The following is a 21378-nucleotide window of genomic DNA, read 5'->3' on the forward strand; positions in this document are numbered from 1 at the left end:
GGTTCTTCTATATGAGCTTTCATATTGCTGGGCTGGTCAAGGCATGAACCAGCGGTCCTCTTGCACTTTGGCTAACAGTTTAGAGTATGCATTGTAATAGCTTTGGACATTATGACTGGGATTTCCAAAAGTGCTCAGTATTGGCCTAACTCTGCTCCTGCTGAACTCAGCGGTAAAACTCCCAACTGATGTAGATGGAAGCAGACTTTGCCCAATGCGGACTGCTTTTGAAAATTCTGCCCTAAATTCCTTCTACAAAAGAGGAGGGAAGAGAATGAATCATTTTGGGTCACTGTCATTTCACTTTGCCAGGCTGTATGCTTCAGACTTCAGCCCATGCCCCAAGAGTGCATGGATTTATGTACTTCATTTTGATTGCAAAAACTCAATTTGCAGATAAGAATTTGTGTTCTCCTTACACGTGTAACTAATACTTAAGTACCATGGCCCATGCAACCACTCCCACCCACAAAGAGGGCTTCAAACTCAAATGGGCAGAACTCAAAAGAAAAATCTTTACCTTAAACTGTTTATTCTCCTCCCGTAACCTCTGAACTTCTACTTGAAGCCTCTTATATTCTTCCATTACTTTCTTAACTTCAGTGTCATCCAAGGAAGAACTTATTGATTTAGACATTACAGAGGATTCTGTCTTTGCAGTTGTGGATATAAGTTTATTTATTTCTACATCATGCTGTCAAAAAAAGGACAGTGATCTTAGGGTGATATTAAAAAAAGAAAAAACCACACCTTATATTGAGAGAACAAACTACTCTGCATCCCTGAACTGTGCCTATCTTAAAAAAAAAAATCTTAAAATTTTCCTTTCTGCAGGCTTTATTTCCGCTTCCTGGTTTAGGGCAAAAGTCAGAGCAGCAGCAGCAAATCACAGACAGGGAGATCCCTAGACCAGGACTCTGTCTCTCACAATGAGGGTGGGGGGGGCTGGGACACTCATGTTCTGATTTGCTGTTTGCTCTCCCTCCCCCACTGCCCCAATTCACTAACAGAACCTGTTCAGGAGGCATTAGTGCCACCATGCGTCTGAGCAGAAGGGAAGCATGGAGAGCACAGAATGGCAAATGGCTGCTTCCTATATATGCTGAGGAGCTGGGGCAGCATCTCTGCCCAAGCTGCACCTGGCCCATTGCCAGGAAGCCACCTCTTTACCCTGCTGTACATCTCAACACCCTCACTACCCTCAGCTGGCCACCACTTCTCTACCGTTCTGTAGTGTAGAAGCGGGAAACCACCCTTCAAGCCAGTTTAGAGAACAGGAGTTGATATTTTAAACAACACTCATTTGTAATAAGGATGTAGGTGGAGAAACAATTCCCTATTCGCCATTCCAAATACAAGCCTGGACAGAAGGATCTCAGGGATTTCTTCCCACATCCTTCCCTTTGAACTTCTTGCATATTCTGAACTTTGGCACACATACTGGTAAAAGCCTTGTCACAAGGAATACAGGTTATAAGAATAAAGAATAGGATCTTGTTGCTACTTATGGTCTATTTTGTCCTAATGAGTTTTAGGGATTAAAGAAAAACCAAAACTGCAACTTCACGAGTGATGTTCAGACATATTAGGTTGCAAGTTTCACATAAATACAGGGCCATATTTCTCTCAGCTCCCAAAGAGTGTGCATACAAAAGTGCATTGGCCTGACACATGTGTACATAAATCCCAGTGTGAATGTGCACAAAGTGGGGTCTGCACATGCAGAATATTACAAGTCTGGTCCACAGATGAACAGAAAGAGGTATAAAAGTGACCACAGAAGGTGGGCCAATTGTATGGCTTGTTACAAATACATAATTGTAATTGCACAAGTTTGAATGCAAGGGAGAACAGTCTGCTCTTGTGCTTCCTGTACATGAGGTGAATGCACTGGATACACATTAATAGGCAGATCTTAATTCATCATTTGAGGACACTTATTTCCATCATGAATTAATCAGTATCTTCTCTGCCCCAACAAGAAACAACATAGCTCAGCTCCTAGCCAGCAGGGATCCCATGCCACAACTGCCATCTTTGCACTTGACCCCTTGCTAGCTTTCTACTTTTAAAACACCATTTCACTCTCAGGAAACCCCATCAGATCAGGAAGAAGGTAAACTGGAAGGGCAACAAGTGGAAGCTTGTACTGCTGATGCTTGTGTTGTATCCTCTCTGGGGATAAACCGAGGACTTCTGGGATACCAAACAGCACCTTTAACAAGGCCTTTTTTTTTTTTTAAAGGCATCTTTCATTAAGGAACAAAGATAAACCCCAAATCCACTGAGAAATAATGTTAGTAGTTTTGCTGCACTTCTGTTGTGCAAATTAACCTCTAGTTGGATTAAGCAGCATGAAGATTCTAATTAGTGTGTTTTTTCCCTAAAGGGGATGTTATAGGCTTGGTCTGTATGAACATGCATTTTTACATGTTCTAGCTGTGGTATTAAGTTAAATCGCCCACCACATTGTTGAAAATACTCACAGGTTTATCGTTTTCTGCTGGTAGCTCAAATACACATCTAAGTTTAGAATCCATGAGTTCTTCTGGTTTTGCTTCTTTCCACTAAAAATTTAAAAATAATAGTACAGTCACAATGAGGCTTATGGAAAAGGTAATGTAATTTGATTCCTTGTTGCACTGTCTGGTTCAGAAAAAACAACACTTGGTGCAGGTCTCTCGCAACTTACGCGCATTTAACATGCGCGATTTCAGCTTTACACTGAAAGACCTGGAGTCCCGGACGGGGCGTGGCCTCAAGAGTTAAAGGTCCTGGGGCACCAGCTGTGGCTGGGAGTCCCAGGGCCTTTAAATCACTCAGGGGGCTCCCAGCTGCAGAGGTGGCTGGTAGCCCCTGGGACGAATTAAAGGGCCCGAGGCTCCAGCCACCGTGGAGCTTCGGGACCTTTAAATGCCCCCCCGTCCTGCCGCCGGAGCTGAGGGCGGGATTTAAAGGGCTCCTCCGGGCTCCCCACCAGGGTGGGAATCCTGGCGGAGCCCTTTAAATCCCACCCGCAGCTCCGGCGGGACAGGGGTGGGGGCATTTAAGGGCTCCACCGGGCTCCCCGCCACGGAGGGAAGCCTGGCAGAGCCCTTTAAATGCTCCCCCTGCTGGGCCACTTCCAGCCAGTGCTCCTGGCTGGAAGCCCTCAGAAGAGGGTGAAGAATTGATGCAGCTCTGGCAGAGAAGTTAAGGAAAAGCAGCAGGACGCTGCTATCCCACAGGATCCGGAACCTTGAGTAGTGCCTGGGCTTGGGCCTCCCCATGCCCTGCCTCACCTGCTCGCCACTGGGGAAGTGGCTGCAATATAGAACTGGGAGATCCTTCCTCCCCTGGGAAGGGGGAAAAACACAGATAGTGACATGGCTGGAGGGCTAAGTCATGAAAAGGACCTGTCTCAGCCCAGGAAACAGCATCTACAGGCAGAGAAGGCACCAGGAGAGGGCATGCAGGTTGAGAACTAATCCCTGAGACAGCCAGCAGGAGGCACTGTCACTCTGGTAAGTGAACTCAATCACACATGTTCATACATATTTGTTAGTTACCTGCTGAAGTCCAATGTATTCAGTGCTGCATAGGTGATACAGCCTTTATATCATCTAAGCAGACTAACAATACACCTCTGCAACATTTTATGTACAAGTGTACAAATCAGAACTTCTTGCCTGATACAAATGATAACCCATAACTGAAGCGGCTAGCTCACAAGAATGCTTTCTAGCTAGGAAGGTCCACAATTGTGTGTGGAGTGTTCACACACTTCTCTCTCTCAATTTATTTTTGTTAGTGGTGGGCAAACTTTTTGGCCTGCGGGCCACATCGGGGTGCGAAACTGTAGGGAGGGCTGGGTAGGGAGGGCTGTGCCCCCCCAAACAGCCTGGCCTCCGCCACCATCCACTTTCTGCCCCCTGACTGCCCCTCTCAGAACTCCCCGACCCATCCAACCCCCCCACTCCTTGGGACCCCCACCCCCTATCCAACCCCTCCTGCTCCCTGTCCCCTATCCATACCCCTGCCTCCTGACAGGCCCCGGGACCCCACCTCCTATCCAGTCCCCCTGTTCCACGCCGCCTCTCGCTAAACCTCTGCCCCATCCAACCGCCTCGTTCCCTGTCCCGACTGCCCCCCAGGACCCTCTGCCCCATATCCAAGCCTCCAGCCCCCTTACCATGCTGCTCTGAGCAGCATATCTGGAGGCGCGCCGCCCCAGGCACGCTGCCGTGCTGCCCTGCGTGAGCGTTAGCCTGCCGCCCAGAGTGCCGGCAGCGTGGCTGCGGGGAAGGGAGGACAGCAGGGATGGGGCCGGGGCTAGCTTCCCTGGCCAGGAGCTCAGGGGCCAGGCAGGGTGGTCCTGTGGGCCACAGTTTGCCCACCTCTGTTTTAGATAATCAGCACATCTCAACACCTACAGTTTGTGGCCCACCCGCATACAGTCTGAGTAAGGATTTGACTCAGGTAGATAGCTGAATTGTTCTGTCACTTTTCTGTTGCTGAAATCAGGATTCTCTTTTGAAATTGTTGGCTGGCTGTGAAGCGTTGAAAGCTTTAGAGGACTCTTGAAATCTGTCACATCTGTTTATCCAGAATAGGAAGATATCTGTATTGTGGTAACATACTGAAGGACTGAGGGAGTACTGCAGGAAGAAAAAATTATGTTGGCCTGGAGAGTTCTGGAAAATTGAAACACTCCTATAGGCTCCATGGTGTGGAGATAAATTTCTGATGATATAAAATAGTGCACAAAAATTTGATTGGTAAATCTCTCTGCCAAAGTAGGATTGTTTCTAACCAGGTAGAGGCTATTGCTTAATCTAGCCGCCTTTTAAAACATGCTAAACCAAGGGGCTTCAATGACTTCCTGTGGAAGCATGAGTTCTGGCATGCTTAAAGGTTTAGAGCCTGTGAAACCATCCAAGAGGGTGACATTGTAGACACGAGTAAGATTACGTGACAGTAAGTCATCTGTATGGTTTTCTGGCCAGTCTAATAAAGACAATCTAAGATCAACCTAGTTATCTTCATAGAACTACACACAAATTTGTTCACTTCTACTATGCGATTTCTACTTGGCAAAAGAGCTAGCCTGTCTGCACTGCAAACTCACCATACCCTCACAGAAACAGAGGATGGGAAAAGAGACATCAGTTTCTCAAATAATATAGAAAAGGGAGTAGTTCTCTTCAATGGAACCACTACAAAAACCCTATTACAATGAGCATGCTCTCGTTTAGCTAGCAAAACCACCGCTGCAAGCAAAGAGAATCAATAAGTATCTTACAGGGTTTTTTATTTTAACAGTTTACTATATCATGAAATCAAATGTGTAACAAGATGGGATGTGTACCTGCCATTTATTTTTATATAATTTTTAAAAGGTGTACTAGTTTAAAAAAGGGTCAACTAAGGAGATATTTACAAAAATCCTCTTTCTTAAAGAAAGGGAGAGACTTGTGGTCATAAATGGGATTAGTTTAAATCTGCTGTCCCTTCAGATGCATTTTTTCGTAGGTGAGTTTATATGAAATAAGCTTAATTTAAGTGGACAAGAGAGTTTAAAAAGCAGGTGGATAGTGAAAAAGTATATTGCACAAAAACTATGTTATATAGCTAGGAGTTTGTGCAAGGAAATATGTTTTCAACAAAAAGTACATAGGCTACTTTTAGGGTTTTTCACTTGTGTCAAATGTTTAAAGTAATAAAAGTAAGGGTGGAGAAGGGTTCAACAGCAAGACTCTTACTATTACGGGAAGTGCCATCAGTGGAGAGACAAGCATACTGGTGAGTCTTTAACAGTCAGTGCTGCTTGCTTTGCTTCTTTCCAAGCTTCCTTAAAGTAGCCAACAATTTAATTGCTATATCCTTCGTCCTTCTTCACCGCAGGCTCTACCTACCTCTGTTTTCCTCATTTATAACCCATTTAATGCTGTACTGGAAGATCTCTGGGGTAAGGACCACATATGGGCAAATAAACAAGGGAAAGGATAAAGAAAACTCTACAATACTAGGAAATATCCTGGTTCCCACTGGAAAGGCGGAGGCTGGTCTAGGGAAGTCCTAGTGTACATTCAGGAGGATTGAGAGACTGCGGCTTGAGGGAAATGTTTCATAGAGCATAGGAGATGCAAAACAAAAATCAGACCATTAGCCTTGTAGGCTCCCCCCACCCCACCTTTTTTAATTTGGACCCAGCCTGGTGTCCTACCACTGACAGAGCAGCTACTATCTGTTTCTGAGGAAGGCAACTCTCCCCATAGTGCACCGATCCAATTCTGCAATGCTGAGACTTCTGGCACAAGAAACATGGGGGTGAGAGTAGAGATCTTCACTCTTTAGAGTTATCGGGAAAACCATGAAGTTCATTAAATCAACCTACAAGCAATGCTAGAAAAATTTGATTCTGTTCCTCTTTATTTGTATAGTTTTATAAAGAGAGAACATCTTAAAGGACACAGTCTCTATAAATTAGTTTCAATACTTACTACTGCTTCCATATCTGAAGTATCAGCTGGAGCAAAGATAGACTGTACCATAAACTTGTGTTTACTTTTCTCGTTAGGGTCGTAATCGAAAGGTTGTAGCATCACTGCAAGAAAAAAAAAAGTTACATTAGAATCACTAATGATTCCCCATGACTATATGGTGTCTTAAATAATATACTAGGTTAAACTGGATTCTAAGTTGCATGCCCTTATGCTGAAATACACTGCATAGATCTGGCCGAGATTCTGAATTCAAAATTAAATCACTAATTCGTGAAAGTTCAGACTCCTCAAACAAAAATTTACATTTAAGAATCACAGCAACCTTCTGTACAAAACCCCAGAAGAATAATGATAGTAACTTGTACACAGCAGGAGAATCTATGTTTTATATATGGGAGGGGGAAGATGTGGAAAAGAGCATCTAGAACAAAGTAATGACCATGCATTCTGATTACTCATACACCGTATTGCTGACAGGTCTGAAAGAAAACTGCACAGAGCCAAACTAAGACATAAGGCTGTTTTAGAGGTTGAGATTAAAGTTTAAAGATGTAGGTTCTCTTTGGAATGCTTAGAAGTCTCAGGATCCTATTTTACAGCAGAGATGTTTCACATTAAAAATGTTGTATACATTTTAATTTGTTGTAATTTATAGCACAATCTTCTTCAAAACTACAGAAAGGCTTAATCAACTTTGTAATAAGTGGAGTTAGAATTACATTATAATGCCGAAATTAATGTATTTGAAATTGATTGTGGAGAATGAGGACCATATCTGCCCATCCTCCCCCTTGCATTAAAATTTTAATCTGCTAGAATAATCCAGTGCTCACATTCCGCCTTGCTAATTAAGATCTATGACAGATGTTTTCCTAGCTGCAGCTATGGCTTAAGATACCTTTCTTTGTGCACATATGAAAAAATGCCCTTTGTTCTTAATCTTTTATAAGTAGCTCCCAGGAAGTAAGGCAATAGGTACTCAAACTATTTTTCAGGCATCATGGCTCCATGAACCTAGGAGCAACATGAAAGCAGAATGCTCATCACACTAAGCACTCCATCCTTCTAATGTAACGCTAATATTTAAAAAGGGCTGTAGGGGTGATCCCGGCAATTACAGACCGGTAAGTCTAACGTCGGTACCGGGCAAATTAGTTGAAACAATAGTAAAGAATAAAATTGTCAGACACATAGAAAAACAAACTCTTGAGCAATAGTCAACATGGTTTCTGTAAAGGGAAATCATGTCTTACTAATCTATTAGAGTTCTTTGAAGGGGTCAACAAACATGTGGACAAGGGGGATCCGGTGGACATAGTGTACTTAGATTTCCAGAAAGCCTTTGACAAGGTCCCTCACCAAAGGCTCTTACGTAAATTAAGCTGTCATGGGATAAAAGGGAAGGTCCTTTCATGGATTGAGAACTGGTTAAAGGACAGGGAACAAAGGGTAGGAATTAATGGTAAATTCTCAGAATGGAAAGGGGTAACTAGTGGTGTTCCAAGGGTCAGTCCTAGGACCAATCCTATTCAATTTATTCATAAATGATCTGGAGAAAGGGGTAAACAGTGAGGTGGCAAAGTTTGCAGATGATACTAAACTACTCAAGAAAGTTAAGACCAAAGCAGATTGTGAAGAACTTCAAAAAGATCTCACAAAACTAAGTGATTGGGCAACAAAATGGCAAATGAAATTTAATGTGGATAAATGTAAAGTAATGCACATTGGAAAAAATAACCCCAACTATACATACAACATGATGGGGGCTAATTTAGCTACAACGAGTCAGGAAAAAGATCTTGGCGTCATCGTGGATAGTTCTCTAAAGATGTCCACGCAGTGTGCAGAGGCGGTCAAAAAAGCAAACAGAATGTTAGGAATCATTAAAAAAGGGATAGGGAATAAGACTGAGAATATATTATTGCCCTTATATAAATCCATGGTACGCCCACATCTCGAATACTGTGTACAGATGTGGTCTCCTCACCTCAAAAAAGATATTCTAGCACTAGAAAAGCTTCAGAAAAGAGCAACTAAAATGATTAGGGGTTTAGAGAGGGTCCCATATGAGGAAAGATTAAAGAGGCTAGGACTCTTCAGCTTGGAAAAGAGAAGACTAAGGGGGGACATGATAGAGGTATATAAAATCATGAGTGATGTTGAGAAAGTGGATAAGGAAAAGTTATTTACTTATTCCCATAATACAAGAACTAGGGGTCACCAAATGAAATTAATAGGCAGCAGGTTTAAAACAAATAAAAGGAAGTTCTTCTTCAAGCAGCGCACAGTCAACTTGTGGAACTCCTTACCTGAGGAGGTTGTGAAGGCTAGGACTATAACAATGTTTAAAAGGGGACTGGATAAATTCATGGAGGCTAAGTCCATAAATGGCTATTAGCCAGGATGGGTAAGAATGGTGTCCCTAGCCTCTGTTCGTCAGAGGATGGAGATGGATGGCAGGAGAGAGATCACTTGATCATTGCCTGTTAGGTTCACTCCCTCTGGGGCACCTGGCATTGGCCACTGTCGGTAGACAGATATTGGGCTAGGACCTTTGGTCTGACCCGGTACGGCCTTTCTTATGTTCTTATGGTACATCCTATCTTTAGGCTCTTGGAATGACACCCACCACTGTCGGGTGAGTGTCTTTCAAAGGGCTGAGGGGCCAATGACAAGAACAAGGTTATGTCTACACTACAAACATATGTCAAACTCAAGTTACATCAGCAAACAGCCACCACAGTTAGTACATTGTTTGTGATCATGCATACTTGGGTCCTTGAGCTGGTGATGTGCATATTCACTAGGAGTGCTTGTGTTGATGCAGAGTGTTGTACACCATAGGTAGACCACTATGCAACTTGCCACCGTCCAGTGCACTGACTTGGGAAGTTTTGGCAATGCATGATGGGGCAGAAACGAGTCAGGAAGGGATGCATGGCGGGGTCAACTTCCCAATTTGCAACTGGCTCCATCCAGTAATAGTATCTGTATCCCATAATTTTCATGCTTTTTCAAAATCCCACGAACCCGCATGTCCCTCCTCACTGTCTGCCATCTGAGAAAGAAGCATGGAATCTGCACAAGCAGTCATGAGCGTTGTAAGCACAGGATACACAATCCTGCAGTATTTGCAGAGCTGCAAGAACCACCGAATGAGTGGGAAACATGACGATTCCTTGGAGGACAGATTGCTGTGGGACATGGCAAGAACCAATTCAAGGTTGATGGTGGTATTCATGCAGCAGCTGCAGATTGGAGAGTGCTCCTTCTGGCCCCAGAAACAAGCACTGACTGGTGGGACTGTATTGTAATGCAGGTTTGGGACGATGAGTAGTGGCTGCAGAACTTTCAGATGCACAAGACCACATTCCTGGATCTGTGTGCTGAGCTTGCCCCAGCCCTCCAGCGCAAGGACACCAAAATGAGAGCTGAACTGATATTGGAGAAGTGAGTGGCAATCTGACTCTGGAAACTTGCAATGCCAGATTGCTCCCGGTCAGTCAGGAATCAATTTGGAGCCAGGAAATCCACTGTGGGGGCCACTGTCACGCAAGTGTGCAGGGCCATTAATTGGCTTCTGCTATGCAGGACTGACTCTCAGCAATGTATAGGACATAGGGGATGGCTTTGCAGCAATGGGGTTCCCAAACTGTGGTGGACCAACAGATGGCACTCATATCACTGTTTTGGCACCAGACCACCTTACCACTGAGTATATTAACAGAAAGGGCTACTTTTTCTATGGTTACACAGTACAAGCACAGGGATTCTTTCACTGACATCAATGTAGGCTGATCTGAGAAGGTGCATGACCCTAACATCTTTAACGCAGGACTGTTCAGAAAGCTACATGCATGGACTTTCTTTCTGACAGGCAGATTACCATTGGTAATGTTGGAATGCCAGTAGTGATCCTGGCGGAGACCCAGCCTACCCCTTGCTCCCTGGCTCATGAAGCTGTACACTGGCCACCTTGACAGCACCAAGGAATAATTTGACTACTGGTGTTGTCTACTCACAAGATTGGACCTCAGTGAGAAAAGTATCCCAATGGCAATAACTGCCTGCTGTGTCCTGCATGATATCTGTGAAGCAAAAAGGGAACATTTCTTCTGGAAGAGAGGGCACAGGCAGCACAGCTGTCTGCTGAATTTGAACAGCCAGACACAAGGGCTATTAGAAGAGCTCGACATGGAGCTACATAGCTCAGGGAGTCTTTGGAAAACCAGGTTAACAGTGAGCCAGAATAATGTGTGGTGGTGGTGTATGCACTATCTGGCCCTGCTCTTGTGTGGCCTGGTAGGAATTGTGTAGTGGTTGCTGTACATGTAGGAATATAACATTGTCAGTGCATCTATTAATTTTGTTTGTGACTGATCCTATGAGTTGTGTGACTGTGAAACAACAGGTAATTGACTGCTTTCAGAACTACTGAGCATTCAGCAGCATCCATTATGAACTAATAAAGATGAATTATGTTCCAAATAGAAGTTTATTCTTTAACAAATAAGTGAAAATAATGCAATTTAAAAACAAATACATTAAAAACTAAACCATCACGTCCATTTCAGCTACATATACACCAACTGTGGCTTTCACAGGTCAGTATATGTGAAGCTGTGAATGTCTTTAATGTTCTCCGCTGTTGAGTGGTAAGAATAGTGCAGCAACCCCATATGCCATGTGGAACATTGGGGGAGTGGTATAGGGAGGCCCCGGTACCGAGTTCTCCCCGGGCTGCAGAGGGAGGCGAGCCCAGGATTGGTGAACCTACAGGTTCAACAAAATCCACAGCATCTGTTTGCTGGCTGAAGAGCTTCACTGCATCCTGATGCATCTCCCTCCCCTTTTCCTGCTGGGATTCCTGGGCCTCTTTCCTCTCTATTCTTTCCTTCTCCAAGCTGGCCGCCATGTTCATCCTCCAGGCCCTGTGCTCACAGTCTGATGCAGCATTGGCTTGAAGGATCTTACTGAATGTGTCATCCTGAGTCCTCTTCTTTCTTCTCCTTATCTGGCTCGAGTGTTCTGTGGGAGTGGAGGGGGAAGTCCAGAAGGATGCAGTGGCAGCAGCTGCAGATAAAAAACACACCGAGGTACTACTGTCAGTGTAGTAGTGAAAGTGAAACTTAAAATGCTGAACTCACTCCCCCTTGCTCCCCTCAAGTGTTAAGCACTACATTCTCACCTCTGCTTTTACTTGTGTATGGTGCCAGTCACAGCACCAGCCATGGGGTGTGTGTGTGTGTGTGGTGGTGGGGGTTATGGGTGTGTGTGTGTGTGTGGTGGTGGGGGGGGGGGGTTGACAAAATGAAGAAGGAATTGCTCAGTTGCATGAAACTGAGTATGGGGCAATGACACTGAATAATGGCACCATTTCCCACATGTAGTGGTGATTTTATCTGACAGCTCACTCCTGAGGGTAACACACACAGGGAGAGCACAGGTGCTGCCAGTGTCCCAAAGCCACCTAAGTCAGATGCTGCTAGCCTGTGTACTGGAATGGTGCCTGCTAAAGTTATCGCTGAGTGGCGTGGGAAAGTGTTCTACTGTGGAGATGGAAATAAGGCAGATCTCTCTAGAAACTTTTGGCAGAGGATTGCAGGTACCTCTGTGAAAGTTTCACCGAGATCGCTCAAAAGGATTCAGGAGACATCCCTGTGTACATAACCAAACTGCTCCACATCTCCCTCCTCCTGCCCTCCCTGCCCCCAACATTAGAGGGGAATGAAAAGCAGATAGACGCTCTACCTCTATTGCTTGTATCACTACCTCTTCTAGAGCGAGTAAATTAAGGAAAAGTCAAAAGATATGTCCTGTTACTTTGGAGATGCCATCCCTGTAATTGAAAGTTTATCTATACCACTTACCCGAGGTTCCTTCCCCTGACCCGGACTTGCCTGTGCTCAACTGGCGGTACTGGCTGGACTGCAGTGGAGTCATAAACAGGTTCTGGCTTGCTGCACAGCTGGACTCCCCAGTCAGCTGTCTCCCACAGTCATCCTCTTCCTCATCCACCACCACCTTCTCCTTGCTGTTCATGGCGGAGGCCTATGACTTGGGCGCCTCAGAGGTATCCACAAATGCTGTGGGGGGATGGAGGTGATGTCTCTGTCCAGTACAGCATGCAGCTCTTTGTAAGAGTGGCAGGTCTGTGGCTTGGCACTGGATCAACTGTTGGCCTCCCTGGCCTTCTGGAATGCCTATCGTAGCCCCTTGGCTTTCACGTGCACTGCTGCTGGTCCCTGTTGTACCCCTTTTCCTGCATCCCCTGAGCAATCTGCTCATAGGGGTCTACATTTTTACGGCTGGCTAGAGCTGTGCCCACACAGCCTCTTCAACCCCAGGCCCAAGAGATTCAGTATCTCTTGTCTACTCCAGGGAGGAGAGTGTCTGGATCATGCTGCCAGCATAGTCAGCTGGGCAGTTTCACTCAACAATGGAGACCTGCTAGGTTCACTTGCCAAGCAGGGCAATCAGGAAAACAAAATTCAAAAATTTGCAGGGCTTTAAAGGGGAGAGGGGCTTCCAGTCTCCATGACCCAGGGCAGTGGAGTTCACAATGATTACCAGAGTGGTCAGCATGTGGCACTGCAAGACAACTGCTGGAAGACAAGGTTGACATAAGCAACACAGTATCTACTCATGCACTGCACTGAATTAGGCATTTCAACTGCGGCTGTACACTGCTCGGGGAGATGGTGTTAATATGTCAGCCTAATGGGGTACTTACAGTGGTGGGACACCAGTTTAAATGTAGACACATGCACAACTAGGTTGACGTAAACTGCTTTGTGGCGACTTTACTTTGTAGTGTAGATCAGGCTTAAGTTTGTAGGCATGCAGAACATTATGGGAAAAGGCCCACAGAAAGGATGTGACCAACTCCTGCTAGTTCCATCCAGGAAGAAGAGGTCACTACCTGCCAAATCACCTTTCAGTGAGTTGGAAGGTGGTGAGGATCAGGGGGGCGAAGGAACTCAGGAGTCGTTTGTTTGTTTTTTTTTAAAAAGAGAAAATTCCCTTCTAAGAGTGATTAACAGAGGGGAATCCCTCTGCTTCAATTACTGACACGATTTTTAATCACAGTAGTCATCTAGGTCCTCTGTTGTTGCAAATTGCATTGTGTCTCAGATTATCTTGGAGAGAGACTGCTAACAACAAGATTTTGATTGCAGCCCATTGGTCAATTAAAATACCACATTCAATTTCAAAAGCAAAAACAAGTTTGAATATGAACACATGTAACTAGATGGTGCAGACACCTCCAAGCTAACAAACTGGAATCCAAAATTAAACTTGCATAATGCCACAATTACAATTATTAACTTGACTATACCCCGTGTAAAATTTCAGAAGGTACATTTTATGACCAAAAAGTCACCCTTACCCCATCATTTAGTTCATGCAGAGTCCCAGATTTAAGTGTACTCTGATCTACTAGCACAGTTAAAAAAAAATATGAGCCGCTTATTAGATGAACTACAGGAAAGAACTTTCAGTTTACAACTGATATATGCACATAAAGCTATACAATGGATATCTAAAGGTTTAGTTACAAGAAAGCTATGTCCAAGGATGTCCCTTACTTTGGTTTGGCTGTTTTTACTCTAATTTGTTTTCTTAAGTGCACAGAACAACACTAAGGCTCTATGCCATCACATTCTTACACACAAATACAACACACAGAGTCTCTTGCCATTAGCAACTGTGTGCATTTTAAAAATGGTAGAAGGAGCTAGACACTGAATCTTCTTATATGAAGTGCTAAATTTAAAATGATTGAGATGCAAGTGAAGTTGAAAACATTTTTTAAAATGTTGGTCAAAATGAAAACGAATTGTAACAGCACTTGTGTTTCAATATTACACAACGTGTAACAGACTTAAGAAGCATGGTAATTAAGATCAGTACTTCCTCCATTGTTGCTCAGCTGTCTTCTCTGCTGCTTGAATCTCTACAGTGGGTGAGGACTAACTGGGTAGTTGAATACCTATCCATTTATGGAAAAAATTCTGCAGGCCTGTGGTTCATATCAGTTTGCTTAGTTGAGTGCAGCTATAAGCTCATTTAAAAGTAATTATTTCCCAAGGTACAATGTTGAATCTGTTTTGAATGCCAAACAGATAGATTGCTGTTCTGAATTTAATTCACTGCTTCATAACAGCAGGATTCTAGAGAAGGTTTGATGGTGTAAGTGTTATACTTGTTCTTTCAGATCAATACATGAAAATTATACTGATAGGAATTATGTAGCAAACTTTGCATATGCCAGATTGTAACCCCTCCCCAACCCCCACTCCTTGCCGCATATCAGCATCTGGTGAAATTTTCAAATTTTGACTGCAACCGCAAGTGAACCCCATATCTTCATGTGCATCTTTTACAGATTGCACACTCCAGGCAGTTACAAAACCAGAAGGAAGAAGGTCTTTGTCAAAGAAGCAACTCAAACACACACACAATTTTCAAAGTAGTTAAGACCAAATGCCAATCCACTCATTATGCAAATAGCTGCTGATGGTCATTTGCACTCAATTGTCATAATCAGACACATTGTATGTACATTTATGTACTCAGCTTTTTTTTTTAAATCTGGGCTACAAGCCTGGAATTGTAGTTAAGATGTGCTGATAGGGATGGGAATGCTTTAAAATGTTCTGGTATTTAAGTAGTGCTCTGAAATACACATAAAACAGCCTCTAGAGGTTGGAGATTTGCCACACTGTTGGAGAATGGAAAGCTTGATTTTCAACCATTTAGGTGTGTTTTAAGGGAGCTATCATGCGAGCTTAAGTAAAGCAGAATATACCAATAATATGACTGGATTCTCTTATCTGATAAGAGAGTTATCCGCTTATAAGTTTACATTCCTATGAGACACTTCAAATCATATTGTACTGTTTTAATGGAAGACAAGTGATAGCATTGGGAAGATACAACAGCCCCAATTTTAGCTTCAGATAGTAATTTTCTGATAAACTACAATAACTTGTCCAAGATCTTTATGCAGTTAGACTTTGGCACTGATCTTTTAAAAAATGAAATGCAGTGCCACTCTAATGCAAATGGCCACGTTAAACCTAGTCAGCAGAAACTCAGGAGGATGGAGGAGAGATCGTAAATACAGTCCTATTAGTTTTATTGGCTGGAAGTTATCATCCAAATCGTTATACTCCAATATTTTCTTATTAGGTTTTGGAGAATCCAAAGTGCTGTTTTATGCCTTACATATGATTTAAATTACAAAACTGAAAATACCTTGCTTCAGAAAGCAAAAAAGAAAGCTATTTTTACTTCTTAAATCTTAGGACACTAATATATGATTTTTTTTTGCACATTTAACAAATTGAATATATGCTATTTGACATAGCTACTGACAAGTATCAGTGCTGAGAAGCAAAATTATACTAAAGTAAAATATATATGCAACCCTCCCCATAACCTCTAATTTATTTTGTGTGGTAGCAATCAGTACATCCGCCACCTCACTACAAGTGTTGCAATAATTACTTATGTATTCATGAAATCAAAATTTGGTGAAGGTTAAAAGTGCTAACCCTAGTAACATGCTGCAAGAAGCAGAAGTATTTTTGATGGACCTAAAATTTTGTTACATCTCTTGATCCATGAACAAACATGGCTCAGAATATCAATTCAAATCCTGCTTTTTAAACTGCTGTGTGTTTGACAATTAGACAGCATGCCCAAGAAGTGGTTTTGAGAATTAAACTACTTTAATTGCATCTTTTGGAAAATATGGGGGGAGGGGTGAGTTAATGTAGGCAAGATCATGAAAACCAGAACGCAAGATTCAAACAGCATAGCACCGATTGGCCTTTTCTTTTCCAAACTTCATATTTCAGGCCCTGATCCTGTAAACTGGATCTGTGTAGATGGAAAGTTCCAGACATGAGGGTCTGATTCTAAGGCCAGAAGGGATTACTAATCATCTAGCTTGCCCTTCTACATAACATAGGCCACCTAACTTCCCCCAAGTAATTCTCATTGAACTACAGCATATCTTTTAGAAAAACATCCACTCTTGATTTACAAATGGCCAATGACTGTGAATCTACCATAACCCTTTGTGAATTGTTCCAGTGATTATTCACCTGACTGCACGCAGACCTTACTTAGTGCAGTTCACACTGCTTAGGCCCTATTTAAAGTATTAAGGCAGGATGGAAACGGGTTTGCCACCTTTGGTGCTTGGTTCACATATTGCAACTAAACCAACACTTGGCAAGATGGTGACTAGCAGCAGTAAATTCTACACAGGCTTCTCCCAACAGGCTAAAACACAGGTAACTTGCTATGCAACTTAGGGAAATCTGCTTTTCAGCAAGGGTTGGGGATGTTTTAAATCCTTTCCCTCAACCCACCCCAACATGGTACCAGAGCACAACATACTACTTCCATGGCTGCTACTATAGTTCTACATATAGCAGTACCTGGCGCACTTACCCAAAAATTGTTGGAAACCCACTATCTATTCATCACTTGCCCCCTGCTCCTTCAATCTTGTCTTGCACACCCCCTTCAATATGCAGACCCTCTGACATGGTCTTTTTGTATTACCCTTTGGACACTTGAGCCAGGGTGGCTGTGCTACTTTTTGTGTGGAGACCCCTCCAGGTTTTGTGCTTTAAGGAAACTACCATGAACAAAAGGGGTGCACAGCTCTTTTTGAAAGATGCTGGAGTGCAAATGGGCCATTGTTAAATAGTAATAAAAAAAGCTTACAGCTGAAAGATCACTATAGCTTTTCTAAGGAAATGAACTAACATTTGTAATCCCAGAATCCTGCTTCCTTAACCTCAAACGGTACTTGTCACAGGAAAGAAATACTTTAGAGTTCTTCAGATTTATCAGGCATAGTTTAAAAATACATTGTTAATTTGGGGTAGGCATTTTAGGATTGAGTTTATCACCATCATGATGTGAATTTCAGTGTGAAAGCAAATCCAGCTCAGAAGCATTTAAGTGACCCAATTAAACCCATAAAGCTGACTGAGGAGGAGCAAATGGACCTCCCGCTCCACACTTGAAGGATCTGTACACCAGTTTAGAGAGGCCAAGATTTCAGAGGGCATCCAAACCATCATTTGTACAGAGAGTACACAGATGCCCTTGCAGCTCCTGAAAAGCTGAACTACATAAGTGCCTGAGCCCATATACCCCAGATGCCTGAGGCAAGTCCATACTCCTCATGATAGGATGGGCCTTCAGGTCTAACACAACGGCCAGCATCATCTGCAATCTTGTATCTGTAACAAAGGCACTGGCTTCCACAGAGTCCAAGACTGTTCCTATAAACTTTCTTTTATATAAGTGACAGGATTGACTTCTCCATGTTGATGAGCAACCCTAGTGCATCGAAGGTGGATTGGATGATTGACATATAGGGCAGCATCTGAGCCTCAGATTGGCCTCTCATTAGCCAGTCATCCAAGTGGGAAACACTTGAATTCCTGACTTCCTCAGGAATGCTGCCAGCACTACCATACACTACTTTTTGTGTGGAGACCCCTCCAGGTTTTGTGCATTCTCACATGCATGCACACACACACCCACCCCTGAGGTGGAATATACATATAATCACTTGAAAAAACTTGGAATTTAACTACCCAATTTGCAGCCATTACAATTAGGATATGCAATTCTGAGTCAAAGCATATAAAACTCAGATATAAAAAAAACTGCATGACAAACCCATGCACATAGTTTTAAAGTTATTTAAAATAAATAGTCACTAAAAACTGACTTAGTAGAACTGATTCAATAAGTATTTCCATATATTTTTATAAGCACTGAAGACTATACTATCATGTATAAATAGGGTTAATATTTTATTGCTAAGTCATAGCTACATATTCCTCATTCCAGGAATGAAACTGCCATTGAAATCTAACAGACTGGTACAATTATGCCCCTCTTAAAGGGTAAAAGCTTCAAAAAAGGAGCAATGATTGGTGTGAAGTCCACAAAACTGAAAGAGATTAAGTCAAATTCTCCACTACTGTTGTGACACTGGGTTTATGGAATATTATCTGACTCTTCCAATACATCTGCAAACGTTAGCAAGTCAGAGAGATGCAACTGAAAGTTGAACATTTATCTTGAAGGGCCAAATTTTTCTCTGGGTTGCAGTGGTATAATTAAATAGTTACAAAACCCTCCAATTTCAGTGGGAAATATATTCAGCTGCGTAAACTTACAGCATACCAGTCTGCTTTGTCTTTTTATGATTGCTATAATTCAGTTACCAAACTTCTAAGGATTTATGCAAGTTAAAAATTCAGCTATCACTTCCCAATAAACAGACAAGTGAATAAATCAGTTACCCTTTCCCCCTTACAAAGTAAAGTCTTAAGTTTTTTTTAGTGCCAAAGCGCACACACTGCATTTTCAGAGTACAAAACAGGTGCATTCTGAAAGTAATTATCTGCATTGTTTACATTGATTTGTTTTTGCTTTTATCAAAATATAAAAGCTTTAAAATTTATGCCACCAGCAATAAGTAGGGGTTTATGAAACAGTTTGTTTTTCATGGAGATAAAATAAATATGAAATCATGCTCTCCTGCTTGTCTCTCCACTTTCCCAGTATATATTAAGTTCACACAGTGTTCTGAAAATAATCACTGATTTGATGAGACTAGCTTCAATTATAAAACAAGCCATTTTGAATGACTTACCGGAAACATTAATAGATGTTCCTGCATCAATAATTCCACTGTTAGGCCTTACACAGTATCTGCGTGGTGCTGTAGTTTTCACTTTGAAGCACACATTTCTGTCTGTAGGATTACCAAGTTTCAGGTTTGTGGTGACAACATCGGTGAAAGGACCTGCAGAACACAGCAAAGATTTTAAATTATATTAAAAATACTCTCTAAACTTTGAGTTTAAACAGACTTTAAATTTGTATCTACAAATCATATAGTTCAGAGGTTCTTAAACTGGAGGTCAGGACCCCTCAGGGGGTCGCAAGGTTATTATATGGGAGGTCACGAGCTGCCAGCCTCCATCCCAAACCCCACTTTGCCTCCAGCATTTATAATCGTGTTAAATATACAAAAGAAGTGTTTTTTAATTTATGACGGGGGTCGCACTCAGAGGATTGCTGTGTGAAAGGAGTCACCAGTACAAAAGTTTGAGAATCACTGATATAGTTAGATATTCAGTTTCCATTAGCGGCATCTACAATTAACTGTGCATGCAGAACTGAGGATGGGTTGAGGCCTCTGAAAATCTGACCCAGGTTATTCTTGAACGCATATCAATAGTTGTGCTTTACCTTTAATGACTAATAAGCTACAAGGAAGCATAATTGGTACATCATGCAAACTTAGCAGCTGAATTCCGCTATCTTACACTGTTGTAATTGTGAAGTAAATACTAAAAAGTCACTGTTATTTTGGATTTCACAGATATAACTCAGAGCAGAGAGTTTGACCTACTTTATTCTAGGCTGTATGGAGGAGAAAGTTTGTTTTAGAAGGAAAGTCAACCATTAAGAAATCTTAAGACTGTCTAATTGACAAAAAAGCGAATACTGCACATATTAAAAGGAAAGGCAGACTTATAAGAGAGTGGTTAGTACAAGATTCAACCAGGGTGTCCCAGTGAAAGCATGTTATTCAAAGGACACACTTCAGCCTCTATCCCAAGGCAGGCTAGCTAGTTAGGGTCAAAAGTACCACCATATTTAGGTGAGAGTTTTGTTTAGGAGAACAGGAGCTAGGCTAGGGGCAACAACATAATAAAAGCCTGAGTCAACTCTGCAGGGAAGACAAACTCTTAAGTGCCTAGTAAAGTGCCTTAGTAGAGCTACTGAAAACTGAGCTCTACTAAAAAGCTGGCCTGGTTTATCGAAAGATTCAGACAAATGACAAAAAACATTCATGGTTACTGGCATTATTTCCAGAAAAATTAGATTATACTTCTATAGATTCTTACCCAGCAAGTCTAAGTATACTCACGGAAAGTTCCCCCCCCCAACCCCCCCCATTAAATTTATTTCCAAAACTAGGAAGCTTTTTTCTGTTCTTTAAACACCATGAAAAAAATGGAGAATCTGTCTGTACATAATCTGACATGGGGTTGTCATGCAAGCCATCTAAAAGGAAGAATGTAACAAGCTGAATTTGGTGGTGAAAAGTTTGGAATGTTCTGCTGGGGTCTTTTGAATTTCTTCAGCCAGTTAGAAAAGAGTTGATTTGTATTAATGCAAACAGGCAACTGGTATGTGCATGCAGTATCTAGCGATGTTTAAAAAAAAACCCAGTACCACCTAGTTTGTACCTCAGGTCACAAGCGTATATCACCAAGGACAGGCGGTATCTGACTTTCATATGTACTCCAACATATTTTCCCACCAGTTATTTTAAAACTGTTTCTGTGGCTTTCCACCCAGAAGCTATGCATGCAACCCTTCACATTTGAAGATCACTGCATTATCTCAATTTGCCATGCTCCATTTCCTACTGAAACACCAGTGTGATATCAATCTTATCTAAAAGTATCATTCTACACTGTAGCAATTTACAATTCATAAGATGATCATTTCAATAAGAAAAAGTGGTTGAGAATTAAGTCAAGAGAGTATTATGTCAACTATTTAACATTTAATAAAGACTTGCTACCTTACAAATGCAGCACACAAATTCATGATAGCGAGCGATGGGCTAATATCAGTTTGCCGAATAGTACAGTACACGTGCTATTCCATCGCCAATTATCATGGCAAATACATTACCACGTTGTCATTTCACTCAGATGGCTTCTATTTGTGTGCCTTTTATGAAATTATTTGTATCCTAGTCAAAGTCCCTTTGTAACAGGGCGGTACTCACCCCTGCGGCGCCTCCTGCTGGTGACTCATGGAA

The 21378-nt window shown here is 42.3% G+C and overlaps 1 protein-coding gene across 4 annotated transcripts in view; it reads right to left on the minus strand.

The window, feature by feature from the left end:
• VAPB (VAMP associated protein B and C) overlaps positions 1-21378 on the minus strand; it is a 42469-nt gene that overhangs the window by 3208 nt on the left and 17883 nt on the right. The window contains exons 2-5 of one of the 4 annotated variants that reach the window (XM_044986281.1): positions 19186-19338; positions 6483-6586; positions 2487-2567; positions 521-694 (exon numbers count right to left, since the gene is read on the minus strand). In XM_044986281.1, coding sequence (XP_044842216.1) covers positions 521-694; positions 2487-2567; positions 6483-6586; positions 19186-19338 — 512 coding nt within the window. Of the gene's footprint in view, positions 1-520; positions 695-2486; positions 2568-6482; positions 6587-10973; positions 11559-12385; positions 12532-19185; positions 19339-21378 lie in introns of those variants that run through there. The other 3 variants (XM_044986284.1, XM_044986283.1, XM_044986282.1) reach the window with 3 other exon arrangements.

This window comes from Mauremys mutica, chromosome 13 (genome assembly GCF_020497125.1).
Source record: "Mauremys mutica isolate MM-2020 ecotype Southern chromosome 13, ASM2049712v1, whole genome shotgun sequence".
NCBI classification, from domain to species: domain Eukaryota; kingdom Metazoa; phylum Chordata; order Testudines; family Geoemydidae; genus Mauremys; species Mauremys mutica.